This window comes from Lepisosteus oculatus, chromosome 7 (assembly GCF_040954835.1).
Source record: "Lepisosteus oculatus isolate fLepOcu1 chromosome 7, fLepOcu1.hap2, whole genome shotgun sequence".
Taxonomy (NCBI): domain Eukaryota; kingdom Metazoa; phylum Chordata; class Actinopteri; order Semionotiformes; family Lepisosteidae; genus Lepisosteus; species Lepisosteus oculatus.
In genome coordinates, this window is record NC_090702.1 from 56,270,591 (window position 1) to 56,286,571 (window position 15,981).

At 49.6% G+C, this 15,981-nt stretch overlaps 1 protein-coding gene across 6 annotated transcripts in view; it reads right to left on the bottom strand.

The window, feature by feature from the left end:
- The window catches only part of dennd5b (DENN/MADD domain containing 5B), an 86,033-nt gene that overhangs the window by 2,947 nt on the left and 67,105 nt on the right, over positions 1-15,981 (bottom strand). For 3 of the 6 annotated variants that reach the window (XM_069192873.1, XM_069192875.1, XM_069192876.1), the window contains 8 exons: positions 15,353-15,474; positions 10,368-10,513; positions 9,696-9,740; positions 8,933-9,051; positions 5,859-6,046; positions 4,307-4,389; positions 2,270-2,396; positions 760-922 (listed from right to left, as the gene is read on the bottom strand). In XM_069192873.1, the coding sequence (XP_069048974.1) occupies positions 760-922; positions 2,270-2,396; positions 4,307-4,389; positions 5,859-6,046; positions 8,933-9,051; positions 9,696-9,740; positions 10,368-10,513; positions 15,353-15,474 (993 nt within the window). The remainder of the gene's footprint in view (positions 1-759; positions 923-2,269; positions 2,397-4,306; positions 4,390-5,858; positions 6,047-8,932; positions 9,052-9,695; positions 9,741-10,367; positions 10,514-15,352; positions 15,475-15,981) is intronic. The other 3 variants (XM_069192874.1, XM_069192877.1, XM_069192878.1) reach the window with 1 other exon arrangement.

The following is a 15,981-nucleotide window of genomic DNA, read 5'->3' on the forward strand; positions in this document are numbered from 1 at the left end:
ATATGGCCAATAATCTTATTACTGTATCATTCAGAACTTCAGACCACCCAAACAACCACCTTGTTTGGTTGCTAATAGTAAAAAAACTGGGGTACTAGTTTTGACAGCATGGATGGGAGGCATGTTCCAGGCTCCCACTGTGTGAACAGTGCCTCCTGTTTTTAATTTAAGTGATCTTAAATATGCAAGCGATTCCTGTTGCCCCAGTGCTTTGGTGTGTGTTCCTGCACGGCAATACCCTGTTCTTAAATTTATATATAAATCAGCTTGTCCAGAAAAGACCAGCTGCCCGACTCCCACGGGACTGTTCGATTTACACTCCCAGGTCAGAGGGGTGAATGTAGCGCAAGAGCAGTTGCTCTTCTTTTAAAAAAGCTGGGATTTGATAGACTCAGGTCTTTATTTTCTCTGTGGGCACAACAGTTACTGGAAAACATGTGAAAGGATGGGCAGTGACATCATTGCTGGAGTCCTGCCGGTAACCAAGGAGATCACTGCTTGCATCTTTTCCAGGAACCGTCATCCCTGAGGCAGCATCTCTCCAGATGCAATCAAGGTGGAAATGATTCAGAGCTGCTAACAAAACTCGGCAAAGGACTGTCTGCCCTGCTGTTACCTCCAGAACCTCCTCCATCAGAGTATCAGGCAACACACAACCACCAGCTGAGGGGCACCAGCATGTGTTTATGCTCTTTGCTCTAGCGGAGATTTCCTCCTTTTTTCCGCTCTGGGCTGCTGAGACAGGCCTTCCCCTCTTACCTCGCGCCGAGACAGACCAGCAGCTGAAACTTCGTGTCCTTGCCGATGCTCCGGGACGTCCCGTTGACGGCGTGCACGTACTGGCCGAAGGTCCTGCAGGACTCCAGGAGCTCCTCGGTGTCCTCGCTCTGTTCGGGACCCGCGAGGTAGACGGCGGCTCTCTCTGGAGGGACGCAAGGCGGAAGCAGACGTTACTCGCTCGCCAGCGCCTCCTGGTGCCGCAGTGAGTTTGTCAGCCTGTGCAACAGGAAGTACGGCCTGTCCAAAACACCCAGGCTCGTGGACGAACGACAATCGACAAACTCCAGATTATCTGCATGTGGCTTATCGTCACTCTGCTTTTCAGCTGGTTCCTAACCTGTGAACCTGCTTTGTTTATCCACAAAGAGATTTATTTAGCATATTTACAATGATTCTGAAGGGGGGGGGGATGAATTTCTCCAATCACCCGATGGACCTGTCATTTTGTTTTGGGTGTCACTTGAACAGTAATCAGAGAGACAGACCTTCCAGCAGGATACAGAATCTGTAAGCTTTATCAGTACCACAAACTATTTTATCACGCCTCCTGTTAGAGAAAATCTGTTTTCTAATCAGCTGCCATCATGAACTGACTCAGATAGTGTAGCCCCCCACCGCACTGCAGAATATTAACTGCTGCTACCCAAGGAGACAGACATGAGCTTAAATTAGAGTCTTAGATCATTTCTAAAGGCTTCAGTGTTCTCAGCAAGACTGCCGTGATGCAGAGACCTAGAAGAAATAAACACATTTGGCCTAACACCAGACCCAGACTGCAGCCTCTTCAACATCTCATCTTTTTCCATACGATTCGTTCAGGATGTGAAAGCAAGGATCAGAATTCCCTCTGCCCTGGGGACCCTCTGTGTGTGAAAATCACCTCATGGACACTGCAAGGGGAGCTGAGCCCTTTACTGCGCAGTTCCAAACACCAGTTTTGTGACTGATAAAATGGGGGTTTTCCAGAAAGACAAGAGTAGGTAACAAAATGAGTTATCTTACAGACTGTAGTATTTTCCAGGGAGAAGTAAACAGTCACTAGTCTGTTAATGTGATGGCCACAGAGTTTTCTGTAGCTTCACTGTGAATTCTCTCCCTTCACCACTTCATCTGCTCAGCTAATGGCTTCCAAAAAGAGACCACAAGATACTATATATGATGTATAACATTTTAAAAATACACATTTAAAATAGAACAGAAATGGGAGAAGGTCTAAAGTTTTGCGCCGTGCTCTTCTCCAAAAGCTATTGCAAATAAAACTACCGATGACGGCGTAATATAGGACTTGTCATAACATTTCCACAAGAGGGCGCTAGTTCATCATTAAAAATAACGGCCACAGAAACCTCTCAGTTCTCAGAAAAGCAGAAAGAAGTCTAAACATCTTTAAACACAGATTTATATATAGTTCTATATTTATAGAAGGCAAGTGTAAGGCACACGACGGTGTTCGTGTTTCCTGCTCTGCCTGGGACAGGGGCGTGCTTACCCATGAAGTCCCACATGAAGACGTTCTTCTGGAAGATGCGGGTGGACTTGAAGCCGTGGTGGAAGAACTGCTCCAGGGCCACGACCAGGCCACTCTCCCCGCACAGCAGGACGGTGAGGCTCCCCCTCTGCAGGCCGGAGAGAATCGGACACGCCCGTCAGGCAGCAGCCCCGCCTGCGGTTCGGGGGCCCGCTGGGACCAGGGAGCTGCTCGGCCGGGCGGCCGGCAGCCAGGGAGAACGTCCCGGAGCCACGCCGAGCCCTCGTGGGGCGGCCCGACAGAGTCTCGTGAATAACGCCGTGCAGGAAACTGACCTGATTCCTCACCCCTGCCAGCCTCCACCTGGGGCCACCCTGGACTGCAACCCCCTGAGCTCTTCCCAGATTCTCTCCGAACCCGTCCTTGAAATCCCCAAAACCCTGTCCGGTCGCACTTTCATTGTTTCAGCTTTGGATATTAAAATGACCAAGAGCACGGGGTACGGTGAGTAAAAGTTTCTCTTCCCTGTAAGCCCCCTTGCTCAAACACTCCCTTGCTCTGCTGCACATGGGTCATCCTGCTTTTCCATAGCCTGTTTGCTAAGAAAAAACAAGCCTCTGGAACTGTCTGTTCTGATCTCCCACTGTCTGGGACAGGACACGGATAACCACAACGAGCTGGGAAACACTTTCTCTTGAATCAAGTCCTTCCTCAAGAGCCAGGCCACTGAGCTCAAGAAGCTCCTACCGGTAAGGGCTGTTCTTTGTTCCTTTCCAAATCCCAAACTGGGAAATTGTTTGGTCGGCTTTTTGGAATTTCCTTCCAGCGTCAGTGCAGCAGACAAGGCAGCTGATCAAGAGAAAACTGTGGCCCCGAGTGGACCCACCCACGTCCACCAGAAACATTTCATAACCTTCTAGGGGACAATGACAGCACCTCTGTTCGGAAATCGCTTACGTATTTTACGCCACACACTGTTCCAACTGGGTAAAATTTTTCAAAACTTGTTTTTCTGCAGCATGAAGGCTGCACCGAAACTGACCAAGAGACTACCATGGGCTTAAATCTCCTGCGACCTCCAAGTCCAAACTGGGAGGTACAGACCTGGTGACAGCGCCTCTGAGGATTCAAGCATCATCCTCCCCAGTTACAACACCCACACCAGGTACTAGGTGTAATACTGAGAGCTCTGTCCATGCGTCTGTGCTGTCCACTGGCAGGTTCACTAAACATACTGTAGTTCAAGTAGATAGCTGTGTCACCTGAAGAAGACTCCACAGCGAGTCTAGAGAAACCCTGGTGCCGTGTTGCTGCCTACTGCAGTATTCCATTACAGTGCCATTTGTTTGCATGTCATGATTTTCACAGTAGTGGGTATATAATTATGCAATTTTCTTTCCTCACCACTAACATGCTTTCCACCATAATTAATTGCCTTTATATAGTGTTTTTTCTTCCCAAAGGATCCCAAAGCACTTCAATTATGGGAGGAGACTCTCTTCTCTCACTGAAGTGCAGCTCCAGCTGGGAGCCATTCTGCACCAGCAGCCCACGTGCAGAAGTGAAAAATCGCTTCAGCAATTGAATTAAGGGGGACCTCAACGGAGGCCAGCTTGTACGAACCCCGAATCCAGCCAGGACACCAGGCTTAACACTCCTAATCTTGCACTGGGGGGATTTTAGTGACAATAGCCAGAACCTCAGTTTAGCATCTCATCCGAATAACAGATAACAAAACAACCTTACTGCTTCGTTGCTTTCATACAGCATGTCCTCGCAAAGGACATGCCAGGGAGTCCTTAACACTGGAACTGCAAGCAAGCAGCTCTGATCGATCATTTACCACGCGCAGCAGTTCAAACACAGTCTTTCAGGAAGACCAGCTCTACCACAGGGGTCTCGCTGCCAGCAGGTTGGGCTGGGTGTGAGCAACGCAGCGTACAGTGCTGGTGCTGGATAACTGGGATACATACAACGTCCACAGAAACACAGCATTTTGGTCCCGGACAGCCCAGCGGAATCACGTTGCTCCCACAGCACCGCGCTCATGAAACCCACCTCTTTCTCAGGCTTGTGGAAGTGCTTGACTATGTTGTTCACAGCCTCGCCCACAGCCTCCTGGATCTGCGCAGCCGTTAGTTCTGGAGGGAGGAAGAGGAAGCAGTTACCGGAGGCAGGATTCACGGTCTCACGCCCCAACTGGCAGACAGTTGACAACTAAGACAATTACAGGAGCAATAATAACAATATATCCAGTAATGACTCTGAAGGCACCTGCCAGCGTCTGGAGATTTTTTGACATGTCCAAGCTGTCCATTGCCTTGACAGATTTAACACAAATAATCTCTGAGGCCTTAAACCTTTCAGCATTTTCCAGGATGATTTAGCAGAAAGGATTTAGCAGAGATTGAGATTCTCCATTCAAAACTCACATCTGCCCGTTTCAGATTCTTACCTATTCATCATTTGTTATACAGCTTAAACAGCCTGGCACTGGACTGAAACCAGCTTAATCTGGGCCACAGCGATGAGAGCTGATCGGGACACACTCAGCACATCAGCACCAGGCTTAGAACCAGACGCATTTCAATTTTGTCTTTATGATGTCAACACACTACTACATATTCTGTACGAGCGGGGGCCTGGAAGGTACAGCCATGTTTGGTGCAAATGCTTTTCATCGAGACTGCTACTGAAACTCCTAATCAGAACAAGTTATTTTTTTCGTTTGTAAATGTAGCAATCATGGAATATGCTGCCTGATTGTGTGTAAACGTGCATTATGGATTTTAAGATGAACCCAAAGCAGCAGCTGGAATGGGTGGGACTGGGTGTAGTTCTCTGGGTATCCCAGCCCTGTCGGACCTTCACATGCCCTCTCCTACAGTAAGAGGCAGGCAATGCCAGCAGCCATATCACCCTGCAACTCACAGCTGGCAGCCCACTGGAGCTCAGCAGGTGTGAGCCTGGTCAGTACCTGGATGGGAGACCTCCTGGGAAAAACTAAGGCTGCTGCTGGAAGAGGCGTTAGTGGGGCCAGCAGGGGGCGCTCACCCTGCGGTTTGTGTGGGTCCTAATGCCCCAGTGTAGTGATGGGGACAGGGCTGTCCTTCGGAATGAGATATAAAACTGAGGTCCTGACTCTCTGGGGTCATTAAAAATCCCAGGGCGTTACTCGAAAAGAGTAGGGGTGTTACCCCAGCATCCTGGCCAAATTTCCCCCTGGCCTTTAGCAGTCATGGCCTCCTAATAATCCCCATCTCTGAACTGGCTCCATCACTCTGCTCTCCTCCCCACTGGGAGCTGGTGTGTGGGGAGTGTACTGGTGCACTCTGCTCTCCTCCCCACTGAGAGCTGGTGTGTGGGGAGTGGACTGGTGCACTCTGCTCTCCTCCCCACTGGGAGCTGGTGTGTGGGGAGTGTACTGGTGCATCATCCAGGTGGGGCTGCACACTGGTGGTGGTGGAGGGGATCCCCATTACCTGTAAAGAGCTTTGAGTGGACTGTCCAGGAAAGCGCGTTCTAAGTGTAAGGAATAATTATGAATTAATAGCTGTACAACAGCCACATACGTGTCCCGGGACTGTGCAGAGGAGGAGGCTGGACTTACTGCTGGTCCTGCTGGCCAGGGAGGTGATGCTGAGGCGGCGGGGCTGCGTGGGGGAGCGCTGCAGGGGAGGGGTCCGGCACTGCTTGCCCACGTCATCCTCGGCACATGGGACGACCAGCTCGCCAATCAGGATCCGCTCCAGACTCCCATCGTCCACACCCTTCCCCAGCCAGCGCCCACACGGGAACCTGCACACAGAACAGCAAGCCTGACTGTGGACACGGGCACACGGGGCTCACACCGACAGGGGACAGACTGTGGACACGGGCACACGGGGCTCACGCCGACAGGGGACAGACTGTGGACACGAGCACACGGGGCTCACACCGACAGGGGACAGACTGTGGACACGGGCACACGGGGCTCACACCGACAGGGGACAGACTGTGGACACGGGCACACACTGTGACAGGGGACAGACTGTGGACACGAGCACACGGGGCTCACACCGACAGGGGACAGACTGTGGACACGAGCACACGGGGCTCACACCGACAGGGGACAGACTGTGGACACGGGCACACGGGGCTCACACCGACAGGGGACAGACTGTGGACACGGGCACACACTGTGACAGGGGACAGACTGTGGACACGAGCACACGGGGCTCACACCGACAGGGGACAGACTGTGGACACGGGCACACGGGGCTCACACCGACAGGGGACAGACTGTGGACACGGGCACACACTGTGACAGGGGAGAGACTGTGGACACGAGCACACGGGGCTCACACCGACAGGGGACAGACTGTGGACACGGGCACACGGGGCTCACACCGACAGGGGACAGACTGTGGACACGGGCACACACTGTGACAGGGGAGAGACTGTGGACACGAGCACACGGGGCTCACACCGACAGGGGACAGACTGTGGACACGAGCACACGGGGCTCACACCGACAGGGGACAGACTGTGGACACGAGCACACGGGGCTCACACCGACAGGGGACAGACTGTGGACACGGGCACACGGGGCTCACGCCGACAGGGGACAGACTGTGGACACGAGCACACGGGGCTCACACCGACAGGGGACAGACTGTGGACACGGGCACACGGGGCTCACACCGACAGGGGACAGACTGTGGACACGGGCACACACTGTGACAGGGGACAGACTGTGGACACGAGCACACGGGGCTCACACCGACAGGGGACAGACTGTGGACACGAGCACACGGGGCTCACACCGACAGGGGACAGACTGTGGACACGGGCACACGGGGCTCACACCGACAGGGGACAGACTGTGGACACGGGCACACACTGTGACAGGGGACAGACTGTGGACACGAGCACACGGGGCTCACACCGACAGGGGACAGACTGTGGACACGGGCACACGGGGCTCACACCGACAGGGGACAGACTGTGGACACGGGCACACACTGTGACAGGGGAGAGACTGTGGACACGAGCACACGGGGCTCACACCGACAGGGGACAGACTGTGGACACGGGCACACGGGGCTCACACCGACAGGGGACAGACTGTGGACACGGGCACACACTGTGACAGGGGAGAGACTGTGGACACGAGCACACGGGGCTCACACCGACAGGGGACAGACTGTGGACACGAGCACACGGGGCTCACACCGACAGGGGACAGACTGTGGACACGAGCACACGGGGCTCACACCGACAGGGGACAGACTGTGGACACGGGCACACGGGGCTCACACCGACAGGGGACAGACTGTGGACACGAGCACACACTGTGACAGGGGACAGACTGTGGACACGAGCACACGGGGCTCACGCCGACAGGGGAGAGACTGTGGACACGAGCACACGGGGCTCACGCCGACAGGGGACAGACTGTGGACACGAGCACACGGGGCTCAAGCCGACAGGGGACAGACTGTGGACACGAGCACACGGGGCTCACACCGACAGGGGACAGACTGTGGACACGAGCACACGGGGCTCACGCCGACAGGGGACAGACTGTGGACACGGGCACATGGGGCTCACACCGACAGGGGACAGACTGTGGACACGGGCACACACTGTGACAGGGGACAGACTGTGGACATGAGCACACGGGGGCTCACACCGACAGGAGATAGACTGTGGACACGAGCACACGGGGCTCACGCCGACAGGGGACAGACTGTGGACACGAGCACACACTGTGACAGGGGAGAGACTGTGGACACGAGCACACGGGGGCTCACACCGACAGGGGACAGACTGTGGACACGAGCACACGGGGCTCACGCCGACAGGGGACAGACTGTGGACACGAGCACACGGGGCTCAGGCCGACAGGGGACAGACTGTGGACACGAGCACACGGGGCTCACGCCGACAGGGGACAGACTGTGGACACGAGCACACACTGTGACAGGGGAGAGACTGTGGACACGAGCACACGGGGGCTCACACTGACAGGGGACAGACTGTTGACACGAGCACACACTGTGACAGGGGAGAGACTGTGGACACGAGCACACGGGGGCTCACACTGACAGGGGAGAGACTGGGTTGTAGGATATGTCCACATAACTCATCTTCTCTCCAGGACATACATTGCTCTCGAACCTCTTTATAAAATCTGTTACTCTTCACATTCTGGAAAATCGAGTCTAACTCTAACAATCAAGGAGCATATTAAAAAATATATATTTTGGGATATGTTTTTAATATGTTATCCTAGAGACAGAGCAACAGCCAAACTTGAATGCAGGTCAATCCTACCTGACAGCCGTATTATTAGGACACACTATTACCACACTAACTGGTATTTTATCTCTACTGATCATTTCCTTCTGTCTTGACTATGTCTTCCAAGTAATAGTGGTCTGTAAGCCTCTGGGCCAGGCCAGTTTTTTAAACCTGAATCTCTTTTCGGGTGACTTATCTGGTGAAAGAAAACCAGATTTTTAAAAGACGAAAAAAATAAATACATCAAAATGCCAACTACAACAAGAATCCCCCGTTCAATTTCAGAGATGAAATCCAGTTGACTGAAGGAAGGAGGCAGAGTCTGTTCTGGAAAATGAGGGAGACGGACCCCCCCCCAGGCAAGAGCCCCGCCCCTGGGTGTCCAACAGGAGGTCTTACCTGTAGGTGTGGCCCGTGATTTCGTTCCGCACCATCACACAGTCCACCAGCCACTTGGCAAGAATCCCAGAGTTGTCATGGCCGATCTGGACAGTCGTCAGCTTCCCCAGGTTCTGACACTGGAACCCGAGGTTCCGGAAGGAGACAGGATGTTATTACTGTGGTTTCCCCAGCTCGTCTTCTCCAGAGTGCACCTGTCCCATAACACCCTGCCTCGGCCGTGACTTGGGCAGAAAATTGACCAAAGCCACATTGTACTGACAAACTGAAGTTCCAGAGAAGTGTGACACTATAAGTTAGAAAACAGTGCTTTAACATATTATTCTGATGGCTAATTAATGATAAGAGCATTGTCCTTTACCACTGTTTAGTCTAGTGACTATGCTTCAGGAGAAAATAGTCAACAGACACTAACAGGAGACACACGTGCAAATTCCTGGAATGCCATTTACTACAAATTTGTCAGCATGTGCTCTGAGCTAACTGATAAGAAACTGAAGCAAAGCAAGGACTGTGGGGCAGGACTGTCTTTTTGTGTTCTCCTAGACTGTGCTTTATATTCCGAAAGACTATTGATGTATTTCATAATCGAGGTGGCTGACCATTTCTTCCTGAAGAAACACTTTGACATGTTATTGCCATGTATTATGACTGATTGGATGCAACAGGCATTCTAAGAGTTCGCAGGACAGAACACAAAATGTCTAGGATCTAAATGTATTTAACGACTCTGAAAATCCTGTTTCAGAGAATGGTGTCTAACCTTGAACACAGCGGAGATGTGGGTGTGATGAGGCCTAAAACCATTCTGGGAAAGGAAGAGAAAATTAGTACATTGCTGTAGCCCTGAAACAACTTCTCATTATCCCCCTGAGACGCACCCAGTCCAACTGCCCAAGAGAACCGTGTGAGGGGCAGGTGTGAGTCCCTTCTGTCCAAACTGCCCAAGAGAACATTCATTCATTTTTATACCTGCTTGAGGCACAAGAGTGGCTAATTGTGCAGACAATTAAAAACAGGGCTGGACAGTGCAGAGATAATGTTTGTGTGGGACGTTTATGTATGAGGCAGAAGCACCATCTTCGCTAATAATAGCTGAACCAGTCTGCTCAACGACACTGGTCTTCCATGCTGGCACACAACACGCAACTTACAAAAACACACAAATACAAAAACCGAGCAGCACAAAGACAAGAGTGTGGCACTGATGTATGGCTACTGTGACCAAGCCATCAGTGAGATTAAAATCTACTGACATGCACAGCAGGTTACTTTCCCGAATGAAAGATATTCCGATTCAGCAAAATAAAAAAAAAGTAGAATGAATATCGAAAACAACAATTTGTGCAGACGAAATTAAAATGCAGGCAAATTACAAAATGAGTCATTTATGAACAGGGGGGCAGGCTGTAAAGGGATAAGCACTGCTTCTCACCTCAAATGTCATCTCCAGGACATTCTTAGGAATCTGCATGATCCCAGAGTCCCCGAGCTCCCCGGACACACACACCCACGGATTGGAGGTTGTGATGGCGTTGCTCAGCTTCTTGATGGGAATGATCACAGCCCGGTATGGGATCACTGCGGGGGAAGTGGGAACAATTCTGCTGAGTATCCCCTGCACTTCCAGGCTGGAGGAAGTGGGCCCTCCTCTACAGAAAAGACCCCGGGGTTCCTCAGACAGGAAAGTGCTATGTATGTTGTTGGAAGCCTTACAGGGCAAGCAGAACTCAGTCCATGTGAGGCTTTCAAACAGAAACAACACGCACTCGGAGGCGGTGAGGCTCAAATCGGGCCTCACCGAAGGAGACTCTGGAGAACAGATTTGGGCTCCAGCCAGGCTCGGCCTCAGTGGGGAGCCTCACCGCAGGGACACAAAGCCTTGTGGCCGGAGACGCGGGAGACTGTCACTCTCGAAGAGAAGAAGAAAGGAAGAGTGGCAGCAGGCGGAGAGCGGGAAAGGAAAGTGCAGAATCCTCAAAGCCGTAATCGGATTTGAGATCATTCATTTCCCCCGAGACCGGTCGGCCTCCAAACAGGTGGATTGTGAGGCCTGTGCACCTAGATAAACCTGATGGAGCACTAGGATATTCTTACCAAATCCTTTCACTACGGACAACACACACCTATTCTGCACAATCCAACACCAACTACCACCATGAATCTCTTTACACACCTGACTAGTCTAAATTAACCCCATGTGAGAATGGAGCTCTCAGCCCTTGATCAATTATCTAATTAATCAATTAATGCACCACATGTGAACTTATTTACATGAAAGAGGCCCTACTGCCCTCTAGTGGCAGATCAGTTGAACCTACTGTCAGTTACCGCTGGCCTGCCACATGTACATCAGGCACTTAACTTCCTTGGCATGACTTCAATCCTGTGTACATGTTGAATAACGCAGTTCATTTTTAAATCCTTGATACTTAGAATCCAAACTGATGCATTAGCACACAGCAGGCCAATGCATTGCAGGTGCTAGAAACTCTGAAGATTAACACATCTCCAGGGCCCTCTAGTGTCCCACCAACTGTACAGTATTTAAGTAAGCAACAAAGGGTATTCACAGGCCACAAATTGTGATGTAGCACCCATCCATAAACGCGTGGCAATGCTGAGCCAAATAAGGCAGACCAGGACATCTTACCCTTATTGCATGTAAGGTTACGGAAACAGTTTTTAAGAACTAAACTAGGGGATGGCCCTGTAACACTAAGGGGACAGACCACATGGATTTAGAAAAGGTAGGTTTTTGCTTAATGTATAAGAGTATTTTCTTTGAACAATACTATGAGTGCAAAGAGCATATCATAGGGTATATTTAGATTTTCATAAAGATATTGGTGAGGTTTCTCCAAACAGAGTGATTCTTAAACTGCAAACAAAAAGCATTCTTGGTAATGTGTGTTTAGTCTGAAAACTGGCAATGTATGACAAGTGGTGAGTGCTCTAATTGTGGTGATGTCTTAGTGGAGTACCACAGGGACCTGTATTAGGACCATATACGGCCAGCAGCCATATCACTCTGCAACTCACAACTGGCAACCGACTGAAACCCAGCAGGTGTGAGTCTGGTCAGTACCTGGATAGGAGACCTCCTGGGAAAAACTAAGGTTGCTGCTGGAAGAGTTGTTAGTGGGGCCAGCAGGGGGCGCTCACCCTGCGGTCCATGTGGGTCCTAATGCCCCAGTATAGTGACGGGGACACTATACTGTAAAACAGGTAAAAATGGGTCCTGTCCTGACTCTCTGTGGTCATTAAAAATCCCAGGTCGTTTCTCAAAAAGAGTAGGGTGTTACCCCAGTGTCCTGGCCAAATTTCCCCCTGGCCTTTACCAATCATGGCCTCCTAATAATCCTCATCTCTGAACTGGCTTCATCACTCTGCTCTCCTCCCCACTGAGAGCTGGTGTGTGGGGAGTGTACTGGTGCACTCTGGCTGCCGTCGCATCATCCAGGTGGGGCTGCATTACCTGTAAAGCGCTTTGAGTGGAGTGTCCAGAAAAGCGCTATATAAGTGTAAGCAATTTTAGGACCACTGCTCATCCTAATTCATATTAATGATTTACAGAGACGATGGTGTATGAAGTAGAAAACTGTGCATGTCAGATAATAAATGAACCTGTAGTTAGCACAATTAAGAAGGTAATTAGAATCAGGCGGTTATATCATTCGGTAACAAGTAAACAAGGATTGGTTTAAGCAGCCCTGTCCTAAATAATAGGCAAAAAAGGTCTTCACCATGCAGATTATTGGACACATGTCATGGTAGGATCAAAACAGATATCAGAGAAACTCTGAAAAATATTTTTCTTTACACTTATACTGCTGTCTCTTGTTCAATGACATACAGTAAAGTGTAAAAACTCTTCACAGGACTGGTTGTCCTTCAAATATGTCCAAAGAGCAAACCGGAATGTCAGCCAAGAACTAACAGCGAACCCCAGAGCATCACGTAAGGATCTACAAGCCTCTCTTGCTGTGGCTAATGTCTGTGTTCGTGCCTCAACCTTCAGGAAGAGACTGATGGGACCGGTTTTCATGAGAAAGATGGGCAGGAAGAATCTGTTGCTCTCTGAAAGGAACATTGCTACTTGTCTCACGTTTGCCAAAGAGCACCTGGATCATCCACAGGACTGCTGGAAGAAGGTTCTCTAGACAGAAGAGTTGAAAGCTGAACTGAAAAAAAGAAATGTTTTTGTGTGGCAAAAACCAAACACTTCCTTCCTACGGGAGACTCTTATCCTGAGTGTCAAGCAGGGGGTGGGAGGATCAGGGTTTGGGGCTGCTTGCTGACTCAGGACCAGAACTGCTCGTCATCACTGACACAACCATGATTCCAGTGTTGTATCAGCAAATCTGGAGGAGAACGTCAGGCCAGCCCATCGTCAGCGGAAACCGAGCTGAAAGTAGGTCATGCAGCAAGACAATAATCCCAAACAGATCCAGATGCAGATCCACAACAGAATGGCTGAAGAAATTTCACACGTGAAGTTGACCAAGCCAAAACTCCGTTGAGATGTTACGGCAGAACCCAAAGGGAGCTGTTCATTTAAGGAAAATCTAATGTCACTGAGCTGAAAAACTCTAATAAGTTACAAGCAAATGCAAAAGACTGATAACCAGGTACAGAAAACAAGTAGTTGAAGTCAAGGAGGTGCCAGCAGTTACCAAACCTAGGATGAGGATTCACATACTAAGTCACACAAGGACATTTACTGTTGGATCACTATGCCAAGTATATCATCCAGGTATATCTTATGTCTTTGTTTTATGCATTTAATAAAGTTATCTTTATCTTTTATTAAACTCAGTTTTCATTAAAACTTTCATGAAGATCTAATTATGTTTTAGGTAACAAATATAAAGCAATAACAAACCAACTGAGGGAGCTCACAGGCATTTACTCCAGACTGTATATTATAGGTAATTTAGACAAAACAAGACTTAGCAACACCTGGCAGATGCGGTTTGATGTAGGCAGATGCAGGGAACTGTGCACAGACAGGCGTCTAGAACAAGCTTCCCAAACACCAGACAGATTTAATGTGCTTCCCATGATACAGGTAGGTAGAAGACACAAATTAACATAACATTACTTTATTGGCCATATACAATTTCTTGCATTAGGAATTTGTCTTTTCGCAGACCCCAGCTTGCTCTCCATGAGACACACAGACAGGGAGAGAAGCTGGGGGTCAGAGCGCAGGGTCAGCCATTTATACATGACCCTGGAGCAGCTGGGGTGAAAGCTGTTGGGCCCCTGGCCTTGTTCAGGGGCCCAACAGAGTAGGATTCCTATGCCGGCTGCGGGATTTGAACCGGCAAACTTCCAGCCACAGGCGCTGATCCTGAGCCACAGTGCCACCACTCCGCCCAGAGTGGTGGCACTAATTTATTAAATAATTAATAAATATAATTATTTAAATTTATAATTTAAATAATTACTCTATTTAAATTATAAATGGAAGAATGAAACACTCAGCTGGAAGAAGCTGTCTACAGGAAAGACTAATATAGTTTATAAATGGTTTCTACTGATATCTCATTTTCAAACAACAAGACAGTTATATAAAGTAAAAGTGTCGAAGTTAAATCCAGGGTGTCATGTTAAAATTGAATAACAAACTAATCAGGCATAAGAGAGAATACTGTGTACGACGTCGGGCCTTTCAGTAGCTAATTGATCCCAGGGTCTCCTCCAGCAGTTTCCCGAAAGAAGCCAGAGTATTATTTTCCAAAGCCATGCTAGGCAACATCTTCCACACTCCCACCCCCTTGGTGAAAACAAACGTTTCCTCTTTAGAAAGGTCAAAGGTTATCTTTTGACATAAAGGGTTGGGATTAATAATCCTCCTTGTCACGTACTGGGTCGAATTCTGGGTATGCAGGCAGTAATGTTGGCTATACTTCTTCCACAATAGTATGATTATGTTCTTGGTACTACTAGTAGTACACTATGTAATATAGAAATACGAATGATTTTAACAACGCTTAAACTTGACTCACTTAATTGCGCAGAACGATGTGAGATACCAGCCTGATCTGTTCTGTTACTGGGGAGGTGACTCTTGCCGTCTCGAATTTTTGTTCAGCGGCCCCTGCTTTGTGTCCCTGTTCCAAGACACCTGCTAATTCATGAGCAATAAGATGTCATGGACAGTACGTTAGACGGAGGAGCTGACGGATTGGCTGAACTTGAGCGTGTGATCTCATTGGCTGATCTGGGCCGATCCAAATCAATACAAGCGGGGGACGAGGAATTGGAATTGGGGCGCACTGCCAGGTGACCAGACTCTGGCCATCTCACAGCAGTCAAGAAAGGAATGAGTGGACACAGCACAAAATTTGAAAAGGCAGAACACCATGCGCTCGCATGCAATGTTCCTGCCAGAGACAGTTCTCTTAGACTCACTGATAGTGGTGAAGACGCTGGTGAAGCAGAAGTAGTCCACTGCGTTGAGCGACAGGAGGTGAAACAGGAACTGCTCCTTCTCTTCTTCGCAGCGCAGGAAAGCGTAGCGCTTGTACAGCTTCCTGCAGAACCAGCACAGGCAAAATCAGGTCACGCTGCATCGCACTGCTCCTTCCTGCTGCTGCTGATCGCTCCTCCGCAGGAGAACTGGGGACCCCGGCTGTCGGCTCTCAGGCTTTCTCAAACGTTTGCCCTTTAATTTTCTTTTAAAATTCTTTTAAAAAACAGTGTGTGATTAACAACATAAAAGGATTAAAGTATTTAGAGCTCAGCTGTACTGCTTTATCTCGAGCAAATCCATTGGTGTCTGCGGATTCCAGGGCTTCACTGATTAGACAGTGGCCCCGTCTGTTAAGAAGCGTGCTGCTCTTCCACTCATTGCTGCTGAAGACCGATAACTGCGTCAGATTTCCTCTGGGCACTACACAGCCATGACCTCTCTCCTAGAGCTCGCTGACTGCCTCCTCTCTAGGACCTGTATTCTGACACTTATTAGCACTCTCGTTATAAGGAACATTCTTTCAGTAAAAATCCCCCAAAAAAAGGAAAAAAGGTTTGAACAGTGAAGC